Genomic DNA, 16,320 nt, shown 5'->3' with positions numbered 1-16,320 from the left:
CATTGGCATGCAGTGGTTTGTACCTACCAAAAATGGTCCAAGGAAGGACATCAGGTGAACCGACAACAGGTTCAAGAGGCTCCCAAGACTCATTAATGCACACCGGGAGCAACGTCTGGTCCGATCCTACAGAAGAGCTACTGTAGGACAAATTACTGAAGAAGTTAATGCTGGCTATGATAGAAAGGTGACAGAACACACAGTGCATCACAGCTAACTGAGTTTAGGGCTGCAGACCGGTCCCATCCTGATCCCTGTCCACTGCTGAAAGCACATACAATCAACACTGGACCATGGAGCAATGGAAGGTGGCCTGGTCTGATGGATCATGTTTACGTTTACATCATGTGGACAGCCGGGTGTGTATGAGTTACTGAGTCACTTACCTGGGGAAGACGATGCACTATGGAAAGAAGGCACAGAAACAGTATGATGCTCTGGGTAATGTTCTGCTGGGAAACCCTGAGTCCTGGCATTCAGTATATGTTACTTGGACACGTACCACCTATACCTAAACATTGCTGCAGACCAAGTACACCCCTTCATACTGGCAGTGGCTTCTTACAGCAGGATAATGCCACACTGCAAACATTGTTCAGGAACATGACAGAGTTCAAGGTGTTGACCTGCTCTCCAAATTGTGTGTGTGTGTGTGTGTGTGTGTGTGTGTGTGTGTGTGTGTGTGTGTGTGTGTGTGTGTTAAGTCTCTTATGACCTGTTGCACAAAAGTTTTATACAATAAATGTTATTAGTATTTGTATTTTCCACAAATTGACCTTCACATTTTTTATTAGCTCTTACAAGATACATTGAAGACAATGTTTTAAAAAAAAAAATCTCCATAATGCCGGAAACGTTTCTACAGCCTTGTTAATACGAAAACGTTCAAGATAAAAACAATACAAACATTTTAAGAGACAGCTGAATAAAACATATAGGCTAGGCCTAGTCATAGATTTATAAAACCACATTCAGTCTAATATGCACATTTTAATTTTATATAAAGATATTTTTACTTCAAAACTTTTAGATGTCATAATATTAGACCTACTATCTGACAAAATATCCTATATGCCAATTAACTAAATGGGCCGGACGGTGAAGTGAGTCAGCCAGTTTGGTTAGTAAGGGCTTTATCTGGGTCTCCGTTGCTCCATTCCGTTGGGCAGGAAGCCCGCGATGATGGGCACCGGCCATATGAGGGCAGCCACGCTCCATATGATTATAACCAGAGTCATAAAGCAGGCGACGAGCGTGGATTCAATGGGTTTACGATTTAGCCTCCAGCTCCGATCCCCTTTGAGTTCGTCCAGGGCGAAGTCAAGGCAGCAGAAGTGCACGCTGTCCGCTGTGTCCGGTCTGGATCGGCCGAAGCGCCTGAACCGGGAGAGACCGCATCCGATGCACAGTCTGAACTCCTGCTGCGCGCCTGCGACGCCCACGTGCTCGATGAAAACAGGGGATGCGACGCGGTTGAAGGCGGCTGAGAAAAATGCTTTTCCGTGGCTGTTGGTGGTGTAGACGAGCACGTCGCAGCGCAAGCCCAGCTCTCCATCCCAGCGCGCCACCAGCTTGGCCGGCAGCCTCTCCACGCTCACGTTGCACCTGGACGACGCATCGTCATCCTCGCTTGCTGCCACCGATCTCTTCGAGTAGCCCACCTCCAAACTGGTCAGAAAGCCGCTGGTGGAGTTGATGGGCGCTGCCACGAGCTTGTCATCGCTCCAGGCACCTGAGCGCGGTGCGAGACCCGCCACGGCGCTCAGAGTGAGCACGAGCGCGGCCGAGCGACTCAGCATGATGGAGCGCGCCGTGAATCCGAGGGCATGGCGCTCCGGACCGTGTGCCAAGGCACGATGTTTAACTTGGACAGTTTTGAAGACGTCAAGTGCGCACAAGCGCAGAGAGGTCAAAGACGAGCCGCATCTCAAACGAGTTAGTTTTGCAGGTGGTTTTGTGAGTGTCGTGTGTGCAAAAGCAGTGAGATCAGCTCGATGAGCCCCATTTGGATGCGCCTCCGGGTTCCTCCAGCCTTCAGTGGTAACTCCAGCGCGGTGGACTCGGTGTGTGAGCGAGTGTGGTGTGTGGAGCGCGAATCAGAGAACAGTCTCTGAAGGGTGGAGGGAGGCGGAGGAATATAAAAGTGCTCAGCTACACACATCACCATTCACCCCCTGACGTGTTCTGTCTTATTCCATATGGGTTCTCTCTACTCTATGACACCCTCATTTATTTACCCTGGCGAAAAAAAAGTACTTTATTGTATTTAAAGTATATTCATATTTTCAATAGTATATTGAAAATGTACTTACACAAATTGTACTTCTTTTTTTTTTTTTAATAGAACATTTTTTTTAGATATCTTTTTGGGCTTTTTTCACCTTTATTGGATAGGACAGTGTAGAGACAGGAAATGAGTGGGAGAGAGAGACGGGGAGGGACCGGGAAACGACCCCGGGTCCCCGGACCCACGGCACGGCACCCCATCCACCCGAGCCACGACGCCCCCACAAATTGTACTTTTTGTAAATATATAAAAAGTATACTAACATCACGCTTTCACGCTAACACTTTTAACACACTTTAAAATAATTATACTATATTACACTTTATAGAAATATCTCATCTCATTATCTCTAGCCGCTTTATCCTGTTCTACAGGGTCGCAGGCAAGCTAGAGCCTATCCCAGCTGACTACGGGCGAAAGGCGGGGTACACCCTGGACAAGTCGCCAGGTCATCACAGGGCTGACACATAGACACAGACAACCATTCACACTCACATTCACACCTACGGTCAATTTAGAGTCACCAGTTAACCTAACCTGCATGTCTTTGGACTGTGGGGGAAACCGGAGCACCCGGAGGAAACCCACGCGGACACGGGGAGAACATGCAAACTCCACACAGAAAGGCCCTCGCCGGCCACGGGGCTCGAACCCGGACCTTCTTGCTGTGAGGCGACAGCGCTAACCACTACACCACCGTGCCGCCTTTATAGAAATATATTATGCTAAAATATACTTTAAGTGAAAGTTATGTGTAATTTCTAAAGTGTACTAATTTTTAAGGTACTTATAATACAAAGTACTAATTAAGCATATATTAGTACATATAAAGTCATATACTTAACGTATACAAAATATACTTTGTTGTTCCACTTTAGCACATAATACACTTCAAGTTGCACTTTTCTACAATTTAATTACAATTAAAATATATTTAGTACAAAATTAGTTGTTCCAAAATAGCATGCCTCAAGTTAACTAATCATAAACACACTTGAAGTATATTGATGATTAGTGTGGCTTCAAGTACATAAAAGTATGCTAAATTTTAGTACACTTAGCACATTTATTTTTCACCAGGGTATTCATCACTTTATTCATGTGAAATTCCTCTCTGCATTTAACCCATCTGAAGCACACATACCCAGAGCAGTGGACAGCCATGCTAACAGCGCCCGGGGAGCAGTTGGGAGTTAGGTGCCTCGCTCAAGGGCACCTCAGCCCAAGGCCGACCCATATTAACCTTATTAGCATGTCTTTGAACTGTGAGGGAAACCAGAGCACCCAGAGGAAACCCACGCAGACATGAGGAGAACATGCAAACTCCACACAGAAAGGCCACCGCCAGCCGCTTGGCTCGAACCCAGAACCTTCTTGCTGTGAGGCGACTGTGCTAACCACTACACCATATATTACACCACATTTGTGGTGTAATATATGGTGTAACATATGCTACCTCAAAACGCACACTCAACTTTCCACACATTATCACTGACAGGTCCCTGGCACTGTCTGTTTGGGTTAGTTGTTTTTGCTCTGTCCTTGTTGTTTGCACTTTATGTTGTATGTAGTTTATTGCCTGCAATGTTTGCACTCATGCACTTTATGTGGTGATATGTACATATGTAGATGATGGTGGTGTTGGGGGGGAGGGGTATATTTTAACATTTTATATTTTAAAATTGTGGCATGTTGTTTAAAAATTGACCTCGGCTGTGTTTTTGTTTAAAAATGTTTTCCAAATTGTAGCAGTGTTTAATTCATATCCAGAAAAATATATATTCCAATATAACATACTCAGCATAAACATTTTAAATAGATTCTATATTTTTGGTCCATCCATGACATATTACTAAAGTAGCCTATTTACTGTTGTTGATGTGGGTCACTTGCTGTTAGCCAATTCACTTTCTCGTACCAGGAGAGCTGAAAGGAACGAGTATTATTCCCGACCTTTTTCACCAAGTCAATTTGAGGCGTTGGTCTACCCTGCTCTTTAATTTTTTCCTCGAAAGGAAGACTGGCAAATGGCTTCGCCAAAATTAAATTAGCAATGCTTGGCATCCATGCGCAGCTTTCTTGCTAGCTGACTAGCCCCCTCAAGTTCAAGTTCAGTCACTCAAATAAACGACATTTCTGGAACTAAGATAGCAAACTTGACAACACTATATCTACACTTTATTTACAATGAAAATATATACAAACTAAAAAAGCTGGTAGAAACCGTATGTAATGAATGAAATCTAAATGTAAGCTGATCTCTTACAATACACCACAGCACTTGCGAATCCACATGGGACTGAACTGATGTTGCCAGATACTGCTGACGTTATCCAGCCCAAAATATGTTCAAAACCCGCCAAAATGCACTTAAAACCGCCCAATTGGGCGGTAAATCGTCCAATCTGGCAACACTGTCAGCTGCCTGTCTATAGTTGAAACGAGCTGTCAATCAAAGAAAATATCCGGCCGCTTTCACCAATCACCAGTCTCCTTGTGGAAACTGCCATGTCCCTCCCATGTGAGGCTCGGAGTCCGTGGGCGGGCATTTTCGCAGTATTTGTCCAATAACCGTCTTGCATTTTGAGATTGAAAAGCGCATAGCTCCCAAATGCCATTGAAGTCCATTGAGGCTGGGAGTCCGTGAGACTCCGTGGGCGAGCATTTTCACAGTATTTGTCCAATAATCGTCTTGCATTTTGAGATTGACAAGCACATAGCTCCCAATCCACTGAGGCTGGGCTGCATCGCGCTGTCACGAGGGGGAAAAACTCACGCACACATTAGGCGAACTGGGGAAAGTTATAAGGGAATGATTTTGCACTGTAGTTGGGTTGAGCACATTTCTATGATTCTGGATCTGAAATAGCAATGTTATAAGGTCGGCTATAACATAAGCCTAGCGCAATTCATCCTACAGGATGTTCGTCATTTTTAGATGAGGCTGAGCCTCCCTTGTTGTCTTAGAGCAATCGCCCGTGGTGCAATATGTCCACTAATAGCATTTCTCCAATTTTCTGCAGCAGCATGAAAAGAATGGAATATACTCATTGAATATATAACAGTTGTTCCATGAAATCGAGTCGTACATGAGCTGATAGCCAATGAGGCGTGTAGCACCGAGTTGGCTATAACCCATGTATGACGAGATTAAGTGGAATAACTGTTTTATTCTAGCAACATTCACAGGATTTTGAGAAACAGAGCATTTTTATTTTTATTTTTTGCAAATTCGATAAATAAACGCTTTGTACAAAACATCTGACAAAATCATTTCCGCTTAGGGCCCGTTCACACGAGGACGCTGTCGGGTAAAAATGACTAAATATTTTATCGGAAGTGCCTTTCGTCTACACGGGGACGGCATTTCCGAGGCTGAAAAACAGAAAAAATTGAAAACGCCTTCCAGAGTGGATAAGTTAAAAACAGCCCCCGTTGCATATCCGTCTAAACTACCCAATACGCGAAACTCTGCTCGGATCTGCTCACGTCGGGTATGCGTTTACGTCATACATATGTCATATACTGTACATGCCAGCCCGGGAAGTAAGAAAGTAAGTAAAAAAGTAAGAGCATGTCTGATTACATCGATCCAACGGACCTTCAAGCTGCTCTGGCAGCTTTAATAAACGTCCAGGAGTCCTTCGAACATCTATACCGAATCTGCACATATACCGTTAATGAACAGAGGCGGGTATAGTATGCTCTTACTTTTTTACTTACTTTCTTACTTACCATAGCCAGAGTAGTCAAAGTTTTTGCGGCGCAGATGTGCAGATCAGACAAGACGGAAGACGTTGCGCATGCGTGCAGACATAGCGGAGGTCTTTCACAGCACCACCTAGCCGCCTGGCATGCACATCCAATTGAATTCCACACATTTATGCGTCACCGTATAGACGCAGATTTCCTCCTTGAAAACGGTCGTGTAGACACGGAAAAAAGTGAGAACGAAAACAGACTTTTGCGTTTTTGTTTCAGACCATCCCCGTGTAAAGTGGACATTAGAAACAAACCGGCTAAATGACAGTAGCAATTTGTGAAAATGCGATAAGAATAATTCTTGAAAAATAAAAAAAGATAAGTTCTTACCATTAAATACTTTTATTCCATATTTTGTTGCTTTTTGTATTTTTTGGCGTTTCCTTCTTCTTTAGGGTTTTTTTGGCAGTTGGCAAACCAACTTAAAGGTGCATTACCACCACCAACTGGGCTGGAGTGTGGAACAGGATTTTTTTTTTTTTGGGGGGGGGGGGGGATGCCACCTATGTTCTTTTAGCTATTTCTGTTTCTTTTAAATACTTGATAACAATTTTGGGGGTTTTGTTTTTCAGTAGAGTTTTTATTTTGTCCTTCATTGGTTGAGCAACACGCGCCACCATTTTGTTTTTCTCTACTCATGGTATATTTTGATATCCTTGTAATAGATTAACCAATCAGAGTGCATGATTGCTCATGTCCAGTGAATGTGGGTATAATAAACATGGATATACTACATTGGCTGGCTTTGAGGTTCAAGATGCCCAAGTTTCTTGCATTACATGGTACTTTTTATTTATTTGAAAAAAAGAAGTTTTTTTTTCAATAACAGACTCATCCCAAAAATATCTGGTGCGTGCAATAGCTCTGATTCTTGGACAACACTTCAAAAATGTACTTATTTGTTTCCAATCTTGATGTCCATCCATTGAAGAAAATGCATTTTACTTGTTTCATTATAAAGAAATCTTTTTGAATGGACTGATATCACAGAAGAGAAGCATCAGAGTAATGTCTGATGCTTCTTTTCTGTGATATCTTCTGTATTACCTCCCAGAATGTCCAACATCCTCAAAATCACCACATTGGAAATACATGTGAAGACCAATTTGCTGCAATTACTGCACCAACAGTTTGTGAAGTCTCACAACAGACCAGTGTCACTTCAAAGCAGGTGTTAAAAATGAATTTGTTTGTGCAGATGTTAGGTCAGATGACCTACAATTTGTAAGTGAATTTGCTCTAAGTGTTCTCTACAATTACCATGAGCAGGCTCTCTATGCCAAAACTCAATGAGTCTGGAGCAGGTGGCCACTATGAAACACTTTCACATCAACTGCCTTTCAAAACTCCAGATCAGATATATCTATACTACGTCAGTATCCTCCATCTTAAGGCAAAATGAGACTAGATTTAAAACCAATTGAGATTTAAATTTAAATCGCAGCACCTGGAAGAAAAGGCTTATTTTTGAGGTGGAGGTTGTTGAACCACAGAGGCGATATCTTTGTCTGGACAGATCGCATCATTTCTTCAATGTTCTTTTTGTCTCAGGGTGAAATGCCTCCTGGGATCCCAATGTCTGGCTCAATATCCGAAACTCATCTCTTAACACTATCTAAGCACCTGTGGAGAACTTTTTTATGAACTGAAAGACTGAAACTTATGAAAGTCACACAAATAAAAAATTTAAATCATAGTTCTTTTTAGATATATTTGACATATTTCTGATTTTAACAAGTCAAGTCAAAAGTCATGTGAGGGTTTTATTCTCATTCCTGTGGATAAAGTGTATTGGAACTAATTGTTGTTTCTTTAGGGATATGGTGCAACACATAATACCGTAGCACAGTACACAAGAATACATAAAGTGCAGATACATGAGAATGGTGTGATTTACTATAAATACACTGGAAAGAATCACTTTATGCAAAAGTGAGAATGGTAAGCCTTCGCTTTCATGTTGCCTGAGGAATATGTATGACACCTGAATGAATTGTCTTTCTCAGTGCTGCTTAAATGGCTTAATATGTGTGGAGTCCTGCCTCCCATCGTTTGATGTTTAGGCCAACTGATGTGAAAGACATGGGTCACATTAGCCTTCTATTTACACCTGAAAGAAAGTCTTCTCCATTTATCTCTGTTGTTTATCAAATTCCTATTCATTATTCCTTATCTTAGCTCTTTACCCCTTGCCATCTTAACCTCTTCAAAGTCATTGTTCAAATTTTCAGTTTCTGATAGGTTCAGACACTCAGGCAGCCAGCAGAAGAAAAATGTAAATGACTTTCTTGTTCATTAATTATGCTATAAAAATGTAAATTGGTTCAGTGCCAAAAATGCTAATGGAACAGAGATAAAAAAGTCTCTTGTGCCAAGAGAATATAAAAGATTCATTTTCCTAAACGTAGTTCTGCTATCAAGAAAAAAAGAAAAAGACCCGAGTGGCTTTTCTGGTTTCCAGTGACTTTTCGAGCTAAGGCCACCTTATTCTCAGCATACCACATGCAGACGCCTGTCTTTATTAGATTCAGGAAACTGGATGACTAAAAGCTTTTGCTCCAGTATAGATGAGGCTTTAGAAGTTTATTGATTTTCTTCTAGAATTCATTTTGCAGTGCCAAGGACTAATCATGTTGTTGCCCAATGCCCACTAAGACAATTTTATTTCCAACACCCTTTTCAGACTGACTACTCTGTCACAGATGATCATACCTTGAATGCACTTCTGTATTTAATCATTTTTTTGTTGTTCTTTAAAGTTTTGACAGCTTCATGGGAATTCGATGTACAGCAGCACTCAAAAGTTTGGACACACCTTCTAATTCAGTGTTTTTTCTTTATTTTTATTAATTAAAAGACACTTCGTGTCTTAAAGTAATAATGGACTGTTGTTTCTCTTTACTCAGTTGAGCAGTTCTTGATATAATATGGATTACTACAGTTGTGGTATAGGGCTATTTACTGTAGTTGTATTATTTACTGTTTGATCTCAAACACATTAAGAAGGCAAAAAACTAGTCAATGAGTTAACTTTTAAATTGGGAAGCCATGGCCTAATGGTTAGAAAAGCAGCTTTGGGACCAGAAGGTTGCTGGTTTGATTCCCTGGACCAGCAAGAATTGCTGAAGTGCCCTTGAGCAAGGCACCTAACCTCCAACTGCTCCCCAGGCTGCTCTGGATATGTTGTACGTTGCTTTGGATAAGAGAGTCTTCTAAATGCCTGTAATGTAATTGAAAAGCATTCCAGGTGACTACCTCATGAAGCTGGTTAAGATAATGCCAGTAAAGCGTCATCAAGGTAAAAGGTGGCTACTTTGAAGAATCCAACATATAAAACATATTTTGTTTTTTTTTTCCACTTTTTTTTTTTGGTTACCACATAATTCCATAGATGTTCCATATGTTACTTCATAGTTTTGATGTCTTCAGTATTGTTCTACAATGTAGAAAATGGATGAGTGTGTCCGAACTTTTGACTGGTACTGCACATTTATAAGAATTATTATTTTGTACTTCTCTATGAAATGCAGTTAAAATGTTTATTCAGTGCTACACTAGAGACAACAGGTGTGAGACAGACAAGCTCAGCTGGGGCACAGCCTCTGGAGCACAGTGTCTATATATACATTCACTCTTTCAACACCATCTTGTAAGTACACAGTAAAAAATGGAGTGTCAATATTGCAGTGTAAACCTATTTTCCTCTGGATAGAGTAGTTATAAGACTATGCAGAGTAAAATCGTCTAAATGGTAGTGTCAAAAGTGAGAGTTAATTCCCACTTGCACACAACGACAAAATCTACTCTGCAGGGTGATGATTCCCCGCGAAAATACAATATAGAGTCAGATTAACTCTGAAAATCTTACACTATCTATAGTGTTAAATATTTTTACACACCTCATTGTTAATTTTGGGCGGCACGGTGGTGTAGTGGTTAGCGCTGTCGCCTCACAGCAAGAAGGTCCTGGGTTCGAGCCCCGGGGCCGGCGAGGGCCTTTCTGTGCGGAGTTTGCATGTTCTCCCCGTGTCCGCATGTTCTCCCCGTGTCCGCGTGGGTTTCCTCCGGGTGCTCCGGTTTCCCCCACAGTCCAAAGACATGCAGGTTAGGTTAACTGGTGGCTCTAAATTGACCGTAGGTGTGAATGGTTGTCTATGTGTCAGCCCTGTGATGACCTGGCGACTTGTCCAGGGTGTACCCCGCCTTTCGCCCGTAGTCAGCTGGGATAGGCTCCAGCTTGCCTGCGACCCTGTAGAAGGATAAAGCGGCTAGAGATAATGAGATGAGATTGTTAATTTTGACACAAAATAGAGTAAAATTAACTCTAAAAATCTTACACTGGCTATAGAGTAAATTTTACACTCATTTTGAGTGGGACCAAATGCTATCTGACAGAGAGTTAAATTCAACTCTTAAAGAGTAAAATTGACACTATGATTTTTACTGTGTAGTCAAAGGATCAGAACTCTAATTAGTTACATTAATTAGCAAAGGGGCACTGTTGATGCAGACTGTTGGAAAGGATGGGGCAGGAAGAGAAGAGGAAGAATTCAGAACACTGGGGAAGTGTTTATCTCTCTCAGGAGTCCTGTGGAGCTGTCAGCCAGATGAGTCATCACAGAACACACAAGTGACAAGTGGCATCAAAAACACTGATTGCAAATAAACTACACTGAAAATGTAGTCATGTAGGCATCATTTAGATAAGAAAAAAAGAGATTTATAAGGCAAATGTACATCAGTGTTTAACAGAGAGCAATATTCTGAAAAGCAATCATTACCTCCGCCAAGGAGGTTATGTTTTTGGTAGCGTTTGTTTGTTTGTTTGTTGGTTGGTTTGTCTGTTAGCAACATTACGGAAAAAGTAATGAACGGATTGCTCTGAAAATTTTTCCAGAGGTGTGACTGGGCACAAGTAACAATCCATTAAATTTTGGCGTTGATCCGGATCACCTTCTGGATCCCGGATTTTTTTAAAGGATTCTTGGCGGAGGTCTGCGCTCTCCGAGTGCTTTTCTAGTTTTCTATTAGATGAAGATAAGCCTTCACTTGGGGGTTTAAATAGCATTTTGGTTGAAACAAATGTTTTATATTGACTATCAAAGCTGAAATCAAAACACAAGCATTTCCGAGTTTCAAGTAAGAAATGATTTGACCACTAATTAACACCTCACCTGTTTAACCATAGTCACCAAGTCAAAGTTTTTTCTCATAGCAATGAATAATGATGAACTAAAACACTAAGACTTTATCTTTCCTCCACCTTCTCCATGTGTGAGTGATATGGTGCTCTATGAATGACTGGTGTCTCATCCATGGTGTTTTTTTTCCATAAGTGCTCCTTGGATGGGTTCTGAATCTTCTGCAACATTGGCTGCGATAATAGGAAAAATCAGTGAAGCTGGATTAATAAATAAATAACATGGCTTCAAAATGCATTGATACCTGTCAAACTTTAATCAACAGGAAGAAACAGGCTCATGTACTATTCCTGCCAACATCTGTGGTTCTGTCTGTACAAGAGAGGAAAATGCAATACTGGACATGACAGGTGAGGTTATGTCCATTTCCACAAAAAATTCCATCTCCCTCTCCAACACTTTTGTCTCCCATGTGACTATCCACATCAAGTCTGCACCAGCCTTTAAAAACACAACAAACCATCTGTGTGTGTTCAGATTTGATAGTGGAAATAGAGCTTATTTAGAATACATGCCCAAACAGATTTAAGGTCTATGAGATGCTGCGAATAGAAGCCTTTCAGAAAACATGCTTCAGCACAGATACTGGGAGAATAATGTTTGATCAGATAAAGAGATGGCAGGCTGCAGCTCATTAAGAAGCCATCAGAGCAAAGAAAAAGAAATAATCATTTGCAGAGGATACAAGTTCATCAGAGGGAGTGTAATTGAGTGTAATCATTAAGACGAGCATTGTAAAATGTTATTATTCTAAATACGATTTTGAAGACGCTTAACTACAGCACCAGGCAAAAGTTTGGACACACCAAATTCAATGGGTTTTTTTTCTTTATTTTTATTAATTAACAGACACTTCATGTCTTAAAGTAGTGATGGATGTCATTTCTTTTCACTTAGTTGAGCGGTTCTTGGCAGAATATGGATTACTACAGTTGTAGAATAGGGCTATTTACTGTATTATTATTATTATTATTATTATTATTATTATTATTTACTATTTACTGTTTGATCTCAAGCGCATTAAGAAGGCAAGAAATTGCACTAATTAACTTTTAACAAGGCACGCCTGTTAACTGAAACGCATTCCAGGTGACTACCTCATGAAGCTGGTTAAGATAATACCAGTAGTGTGCAAAGCATCATCAAGGTAAACGGTGGCTACTTTGAAGACTCTAAAATATGAAACATATTTAGTTTTTTTAAACACTTTTTTGTTTACTACATAATTCCATATATTATTTCATTGTTTTGATGTCTTCGGTATAGAGGCTTTGCACTGTCACCTGACCCCATAGCAACAGTAACTACGCCGCCATGACAGGGGGCATTCTTGTAGTGCTTCATTCAGCCAAGTTAGTTGTTATTGATCAGTATGTGAAGGTTTTGCTGCATTTTTGGATGTGCAAATCATTTTAAACTAAACAAAGACATCAGATTTTTTAATTTACTAAAAGTAATTCATCAGGGGTAAAAAAAAAAAAAAACCTAGAGAGATTTCTAAACATAGAAGGGAAAAATGGGGGGAAAACATTCAGTGGGACTCAGTGTCAAACAGAGAGGTCAAAAACCTGATGGTATGCTCAGTTCATTTCCATGAAGGTAAGAATTCAAAAAAAAAATTATTTCACAACAGCAAGGTGCTCAATCTTATACAGTGACGTGAACATGAGCAACAGTGGCTCAGCACAGCCTAACCTTCACCGAAACTTAAAAAGTGCATTTACATTCGGGGATCCTTCGGAGCGCATTGTGCTCGTGCTTGGGACCCAGTCATTATGGGAAACACCTGATGCTGATTTGAGCACAATCAGCACACATATATAAGGACACACAGAAAAACCTTCCCATACCAGTCAATAACAACTAACTCGGTTGAATGAAGCATTACAAGCGTGCCCCCATCATGGCACCATAGTTGCCATCGCTATGGGATCATGTGACGGTGCAAAGCCTCTATTGTTCTACAATCTAGAAAACAGTCAAAATACAGAAAAACCTATGAATGAGTAAGGGCCATAGGCGAGGTAAAGACCGAGCAAGTGAGGTTAATAACGAGTTTATTATATGGCTTTCTTTATTTCTAAGATTGAAATAGATGGTCATTATAATGAGGCGTGACACTGCTTTCAGTCATGTCATATTTGTAATGTAGTTGAGTCATGCATAAAGAATAAATGGCTAGTGGTTTCAAACCTGAATTTCTTTTAGTGGTTAATGATCTCTGAATGCTCTTCATTGCTCATTTCTTGCAAAACTCAGTGACTCTTGTTTTTCTTTTGTGTTTCGGCCATTTTTGATACTGTTTTGATTTCCAATTCATCTTTTTTTGTCGTTTTGTTTGTTTGTTGCAACACTGAAAGCTGGTGCCTTGGAAGGAAAGTCTGTAATCTCCCACAGGCGTTACGGGAAAATACTGCCCACCAAGGAACCAATCAGAGCAGATGATTTTACCAGAAGTAGCTCGTGCCATATAATAAAGCACATTATTGTACCTTTACGGGTACAATGGCTTGTCACTAGGGCAGTACCCTCTAAGGTATGTGTTTGTACCCTTCATATACTGCTTGGGAACATATATGTACCTTTTTGGCCTTAAAAAGGTACACATATGCCGCTTTTCCACTACAAACGCGGCTGAGTCGGGCTGAGCCGTGCCGTGCTGAGTCAAGCTGAGCGGGGCTGTTGGAGTTGCATTTCGACTACAACCGCGCTGAACTGTGCTGGCTGGAAGTGGGTGGACACATTGGGTGGAGTTAGCGAAAGTGGGTGGACGTCAGGTGATGTCGTTAAGCAGTGCAAACAGTGACATCAGTGATCTTTTAAGCGGTAGTCTCACGACCCGAATAGTAAACAATAAACATGGAGGACATGGAGTCGTTAGTGTTGCTGGTCTTGGTGCTGTGGCTTGTTGTCACCGACAACGCGGACAGATACTGGCAAAAGCGTATAGATGAGGCGAGGCGCATAAGGCTTCAGAAATTCTCGTAATTCGTAATTCTTCTCCTTCCGGGTTTGCGGTGTTTACAGATCCCAGCGCGCTCGCGGGGCGTGTGTGGGCATGTGAGGACACTCCTCCTCACCAATCAGTGCACAGGGGAGTGTCTGCTCATGCCCCCAGCCTCACTCGGCACGGTTTGGCTCGCTTCAGCCCCACTCCAAAACGGTGCGAGTTTTAGGGGCTAAGCAGGGCTGAAGCGAGCTGAGTCGTGCTGGTTTTTGGTAGTCGAAACGCGAGCCGTGTCAGGCTGAAGTGAGCTGAAGCGAGCTGAAGTGAGCTGAAAAAGGGTAGTGGAAAAGGGCCAATAGTTACCTTGAAGTCCAATAATGAGCCCGAGGTGGTAACATAGTGTAGATTGTACTTTGGAGGACAGAAATGGACTCCTACTGTATTTCTACTAACTTCTGGGCCTAACTGTTAAAATAAAAGGACCTGTAGCTGCACCAGTAAGCTGACAATCACAGCACAAGATTTATGAGGATGATATCTTTTATTGTCCACTTTTTATTGATTGGCATGATCTGGATACATCAAATTGACCTTAAGGTAGTGTGTTGACTCACTGTGTGTACGTGTTTTAGATCATGTGATGTTTATTATGTTTAACCTGGAAAAGTCAATTGTCATGTTGACTATGTAAGTTTCAAGGGTTCATAACAGGTTGCATTATTTCATCTCATCTCATTATCTCTAGCCGCTTTATCCTTCTACAGGGTCGCAGGCGAGCTGGAGCCTATCCCAGCTGACTACGGGCGAAAGGCGGGGTACACCCTGGACAAGTCGCCAGGTCATCACAGGGCTGACACATAGACACAGACAACCATTCACACTCACATTCACACCTATGGTCAATTTAGAGTCACCAGTTAACCTAACCTGCATGTCTTTGGACTGTGGGGGAAACCGGAGCACCCGGAGGAAACCCACACGGACACGGGGAGAACATGCAAACTCCGCACAGAAAGGCCCTCGCCAGCCACGGGGCTCGAACCCGGACCTTCTTGCTGTGAGGCGACAGCGCTAACCACTACACCACCGTGCCGCCAGGTTGCATTATTATTATTATTATTATTATTATTATTATTATGTTTTGCCACAACCTGATAAAACTGGAGTACAGCACAGGTAGATGCAGTTTCCTTACACTTGATTGAGGCACATATTGACCTCACATTTAGTATTGACTGACCACTGTCTCAGTATTGACCTTTGAACATTTTTCTATTTATAACCCAAAGGTGAATAGTTGGTAATAATGACTGATACCAGAATTAGACTTTTGTTAGTGGCCTAGCTTGAATCCATTTGAATTCTTGATGTCAATAATGAAGAGAAGAGCAATTTTCCAACCTTGAAATTTCAACTGCGGGTAGAAAAACATCCTGGAAAAGCTGACTCATCATTATTTTTGTTTTCTCTTTTCCCTGAAATGAACTAAATGAATATGGAATCAGATGGATAGGGATTCTGAGGTGTATTAGAAGGAGGTTTGTACATTATAGCATGTGTAATAATTTTCATATATCAGTGTCAGAAATCGTGTCTCTGATTGTATTATTTGCATGCATAAGTTAAAAACAGTATATCAGATGTCATTCATGCTGTTCATACAGTATCATAAAATTAAATTTTACCCTGTGGTTGAGACTGTTAGGACTGTAAAGTCTGTAATAATAAAAGGTTGGTGCATCAGCATGGGGGACCAGTTATTATAATTATGTCTAATTCCTTCCTCTAACTCTCTTTAGTGTCATTTCATATTGAGCTGTGACTTTCTGTGTGCTTTTTACTCTGATGTATGATGTGTGTGCTGTGCCACAGTTTCAGTAGGATGATGTGAAAGCTGTGACTGTATTTGTGTTTTCATCTCCATCTTTTCTCCTCTGTTCATTTTTCCTGTTAAAGTGTATCATGCACTGCAGTTAGATGAAGATGGCAGGGCTGGACTTTAATTCACATGAAAACAGGCAAATAGAGATTTCCCACTGAATACACTGAGCAAGCAGCAGGGCAGGAGACACATAATCATAACTGCAAGCACAAATGGAAAAGAAAATTCTGTTTATGGCCAT

The 16,320-nt window shown here is 41.3% G+C and overlaps 1 protein-coding gene across 1 annotated transcript; it reads right to left on the bottom strand.

Annotated features, from left to right (window-relative positions):
• Positions 1 to 771: 771 nt before the first annotated feature.
• On the bottom strand, positions 772 to 2,082 carry LOC132886120 (transmembrane protein 158). Its single transcript, XM_060920681.1, has one exon. It carries the CDS (start codon positions 1,797 to 1,799, stop codon positions 1,134 to 1,136), a length of 666 nt encoding a protein of 221 aa, XP_060776664.1. The 5' UTR covers positions 1,800 to 2,082; the 3' UTR covers positions 772 to 1,133.
• Positions 2,083 to 16,320: the final 14,238 nt, after the last annotated feature.

Source organism: Neoarius graeffei, chromosome 5 (assembly GCF_027579695.1).
Source record: "Neoarius graeffei isolate fNeoGra1 chromosome 5, fNeoGra1.pri, whole genome shotgun sequence".
Taxonomy (NCBI): Eukaryota; Metazoa; Chordata; class Actinopteri; order Siluriformes; family Ariidae; genus Neoarius; species Neoarius graeffei.
This window is presented reverse-complemented; position numbering and strand designations above follow the sequence as displayed.

What these genes read in the sequence shown, in the direction of transcription:
- LOC132886120 (XM_060920681.1), bottom strand. Translation starts at nt 1,799, where the DNA reads ATGCTGAGTCGCTCGGCCGCGCTCGTGCTCACTCTGAGCGCCGTGGCG.